This window comes from Mastomys coucha, unplaced genomic scaffold (assembly GCF_008632895.1).
Source record: "Mastomys coucha isolate ucsf_1 unplaced genomic scaffold, UCSF_Mcou_1 pScaffold5, whole genome shotgun sequence".
NCBI lineage: Eukaryota > Metazoa > Chordata > Mammalia > Rodentia > Muridae > Mastomys > Mastomys coucha.
In genome coordinates this window covers 52,821,241-52,825,485 of record NW_022196911.1, presented here as the reverse complement: position 1 = coordinate 52,825,485, position 4,245 = coordinate 52,821,241, and the positions used below count along the sequence as shown (strand labels likewise).

Genomic DNA, 4,245 nt, shown 5'->3' with positions numbered 1-4,245 from the left:
GCTTTATGTAGACCAGGCTAGCCTCCATCTCATCGAGATCTGCCTGCCTCTCCCTCCCTAGTGCTGGCATTTAAGATGTACACCACCACACCCCAGCTTGGCTTTCTTTTTAAAATGCACGAATCTGGTTTCTGCTCCCTCTCTCTCAGGGCCAGATTAATGGCAGAGCAGGATGAATGGACAGGACCTGCGGGGAGAAGCAGGGGGGCACTGCAACCCTTAAAACCAACAATCCAACGAGGTGCTCGGGTCTCCCATCCCACACCATTCCCCACCTTGCGATATTTCCACAGCTGGTTGCCCTTCATGCTGTGGCAGTCGTAGAGGGTGACTGGGCTGGTATGGGAGACAGCGTCGAAGCAGAACTTCTTGGTGTGCTGAGGGTCTCCAGGCCGGATGTCCTCCCGCCAGGTGAAGGTAAAGACCTGCATACACAGGGACATTGCTAGAGGGGTCGCAAACACTGACAATGTCCCCGCCCTGCATACTAATTATCATTATTATTATTATTATTATTATTATTATTATTATTATTATAATTTGAGATGGCACCTACTGTTAGACTGGTTTCCATAAGCAGGGCCTGCAGTGTGTGGTGCTCAAGACTCCCTATGTTCTGGTAGAACCCCGGGCAGTGAACACAACATGTGCTTTAGCGTGTGTGTGTGTGTGTGTGTGTGTGTGTGTGTAATTCATAAGAACAAGGAGACAAATGGCAAAGGAGAGCTGGCAAGGATGCAGGCTGCGGGGCTATGCTGTCTTGGGGAAGGAATGCAAGTTAGCGAAGCCCTTGTGAAATCGGTGTGGAAGGGCCTCAAAAACGAAGACCCACCTCCACAAAGGAATTGATGCCAGCACACCAAAAGAGAGAGCTGCTGCTACTTACTCATTGACACGAGGTCTCACAGAGCACAGGCTGGCCTTGCCCTCCCACCTCCTGCCTTAGCCTCTAGAATGCTTGAGGCTAGTTATGTGGTGTTGAGGATTAAATCCAGGGCTTTGCGAGTTAGGCGATCACTCTAGTAGGGTTGCATCCCAGCCTTTGTTTTCCCAGTGTTTTTTGTTCCTTTAAATTTATTTTTATAGGCTGGGTGTGGTGTATGCCTTTAGTTCTTTGTGAGTTCAAGGCCAGCTTGGTCTATGTAGCAAATTCTATGACAGCCAAGGCTGATTAAAAAATTTTTTTTAATTATTTATTTTTTTAAAAAAGTATTCTCGTGCCAGGCGGTGGTGGCACATGCCTTTAATCCCAGCACTTGGGAAGCAGAGGCAGGCGGATTTCTGAGTTCAAGGCCAGCCTGGTCTACAGAGTGAGTTTCAGGACAGTCAGGGCTACACAGAGAAACCCTGTCTCGAAAAAAAACAAAAAACAAAACAAAACAAAAAAAGGTATTCTCTCTCTCTCTCTCTCTCTCTCTCTCTGTGTGTGTGTGTGTGTGTGTGTGTGTGTGTGTGTGTGTGTTTTGCATGTGCCAAACCATGAATGTGTTGGTCAGGGACAACTTTGGGGATTTGGTTCTCACCTGCTACCCTGAGTTCTGGGGATTGAACTCATCTTTTTTTTAGCCCTGCAAGGTGCAAGTACCATTACTGGTTGGGTCATCTCACCAGCCAGCCCTAGGATTTTATAAGCAGAGTAACACAGACACGGGGCAGACAGCACATGCTGCCTTCAGAGGCAGTGCTCTCTATGAGTCATCACCCGGCCGAAAGATCCCTGACAGACCTGGCCAGAGGCGGGTGTCACACTCTTATATCTGCAGAACCATGAGAACTTCAAGGATAAACTTTCATTCTTTATAAAGTACTCAGTACATGGCACTGAGTTACAGTAACAGAAACCAGAGAAGACACATGCACGAGTGTACACACACACACACACACACCACTTATTAGTGAAATGATCCAAAGTTGTCTATTGGTCACAGGCATGAGAGTGGGAGTTTATCGGACAGTCCAGGTGGACAGTGGGACCTGTCATGTGCACGAATCCCCTTCTCCCTTCCCTGGTGCTCTGGAAGTCCCGAGACTCATCTGGTTGACAACTGACATGGGACCGAGAGTCTCTTTAAGTGGCCCTTACCTGCATGCTGTTCCAGGCAGCCTCCCCGCGGCCCCGAATGCAGGTCTCGAGCCTTAGCGGGGAGCCCAACGTGCCGTGCTTCGTGTCTGTGCACAGTCCTGTGCCCACATTGCGAATCTGAGGGAGAAAAGGGTCCAGCCACTGAGATACCTCAAGGTGTCCACTGGGCCCTGCTGGATGCTGGGGAGACCAAGGCAGAAATCCAGGACAGGCTGAACTTTGAACTGCCTGGGAGGAGCTTGTCCCAGATGGCTGGGAGGTCCTCCAGGAGAAAGGAGTCTCATGGAAACCAAGGGCTTCTCTGGCCTCACACTGAGAGCACTCCACCCAACAGATCCAGGATCCATTTTGACCCCGATTCCAAGGGCCTGAAGGGGGCAGGTGTCCAGAGACAGTATCTGGGAAGCGGTTCAAAAGGGATGCAAGATCTTTACCATCCACGTAGAATTATCCTTTCAGGTAAGAGAATGGCACAAGGAAGGGGGGCATTCTCCCCAACCCACTCCAGAGAACAAGAGTGGACCTGGCTCCTACATCAGCCATGAAGGCTAGGGGTCAGGCTGGAGTTCTGGGCGGCACATATGCTTAAGACACGCACATCACCAAGAGGCAAGAGGCAACAGCAGACTTCCGAGGTTCCGGTGAGAAGTCCCGAAGCCCGCAGGAGGGTGAGGTAGACGTGAGAACATTTACTCAGTTGTTCCGAACCTGACCTGTATACCCTTAGTCTGCATTTCCAATGGGGACCATAGACTGTGCGTGGCTCACCCAAGAGCATGGCTTAGAACGTGAAAGGTCCTGCGTTCCCGTCCCTGGCATCGCAAGCCAAAGGACATTTAGAAACCAAACCAAATCCAACAGTGTCTCATAGTCCAAACGAAAAATAGACACTGACCCAGCTTAGCTACTCAGAACGTTCAATAGCACAACGGCACAAAAATCAGGGCCACCAGGACAGGGGTCCAAGAGAGGAAGGGGAGAAAGGAGTGTGACACTCAGGCTTTCTCGGGCAATGTCCCCGCAGTGTGGGTCCAGTCCCTCCCTCCACACTCACCTCCCCCCAAGCCGCAGCTGGGGGTTCCACAGGTGGGTAGAACTTGGGCAGGTCCCAGGCAATTTTGGTCATAAACCACTTGAAGCTCTTACAGTTGAGGGAGCCTCGGAGCTTCTTTTGGGCCACGACATCTCCGGCTGAGAGGTGGCGGTACTCCGGTCTGCGCTGGTAGATGTATTCGGCATATTCATCCATCCATACCTCTGCCACTCGCTTCAGGTTCTGGAATGAGAGATGGTTGAAAGGGTCAAGCTTGCTGAGGAGCCCAGGCTCGCTTGGAGTTGTCTTGTCAGCCCTTGTACCTGATTATTATTATTATTTTTTAAACCGAGCCTGGAGCTAGGAGAGTAACCAGCAAACCCAGTTATCCTGTGTCTTTCCTTGGATCGGCTGTGGTTACAGGTGTCTGTGGTTTGGCTTTTTTATGTGGGTGCTGGGATCCAAACTCAGATCTTCATACCTGTACCATGAATACTCTTTTTGTTGTTGTTGTTTGTTTGTTTTTTCCAAGACAGGGTTTCTCTGTGTAGCCCTGGCTGTTCTGGAACTCACTCTGTAGACCAGGCTGGCCTCAAACTCAGAAATCCGCCTGCTTCTGTCTCCCAAGTGCTAGGATTAAAGATGTGCGATAGCACTGCCCAGCCACTGAATATTCTTTTTTCTTTATTTGATTATTATATGTAAAATACACTGTAGCTGTCTTCAGATATTCCAGAAGAGGGCATCAGATCACATTAGGATGATTGTGAGCCACCATGTGGTTGCTGGGAATTGAACTCAGGACCTTTGGAAGAGCAGTTGGTGCTCTTAACCACTGAGCCATCTCTCTAGCCTGGTTTCTGTCATTTTTAACAACAGTTCCAACCAAATTCCATGACAAGAATAATTTGCACTCAGAAGGTCCAATCACACCAGGAGGTGGACCTTCTAACAATCCTTAGAGCTTTGAGAGTTTTACTATTAAGCTTCAGGACAGCTAACTATAAAACAACAACCAATGGCAACTGGATGCGGCCTCAGGGGGAGGTAGCCCTGGGCAGAATGATGTGGAGACAGGAGGGTTAAGATCTTGTGCAGGTTGGGTGGTGGTGGCGCACACCTTTTTTTT

General features: G+C 49.6%; 1 protein-coding gene across 2 annotated transcripts in view; it reads right to left on the bottom strand.

Annotated features, from left to right (window-relative positions):
* The window catches only part of Galnt10 (polypeptide N-acetylgalactosaminyltransferase 10), a 154,257-nt gene that overhangs the window by 3,372 nt on the left and 146,640 nt on the right, over positions 1 to 4,245 (bottom strand). For both annotated transcript variants that reach the window (XM_031354473.1, XM_031354474.1), the window contains exons 9-11: positions 3,138 to 3,359; positions 2,084 to 2,200; positions 276 to 425 (exon numbers count right to left, since the gene is read on the bottom strand). In XM_031354473.1, the coding sequence (XP_031210333.1) occupies positions 276 to 425; positions 2,084 to 2,200; positions 3,138 to 3,359 (489 nt within the window). The remainder of the gene's footprint in view (positions 1 to 275; positions 426 to 2,083; positions 2,201 to 3,137; positions 3,360 to 4,245) is intronic.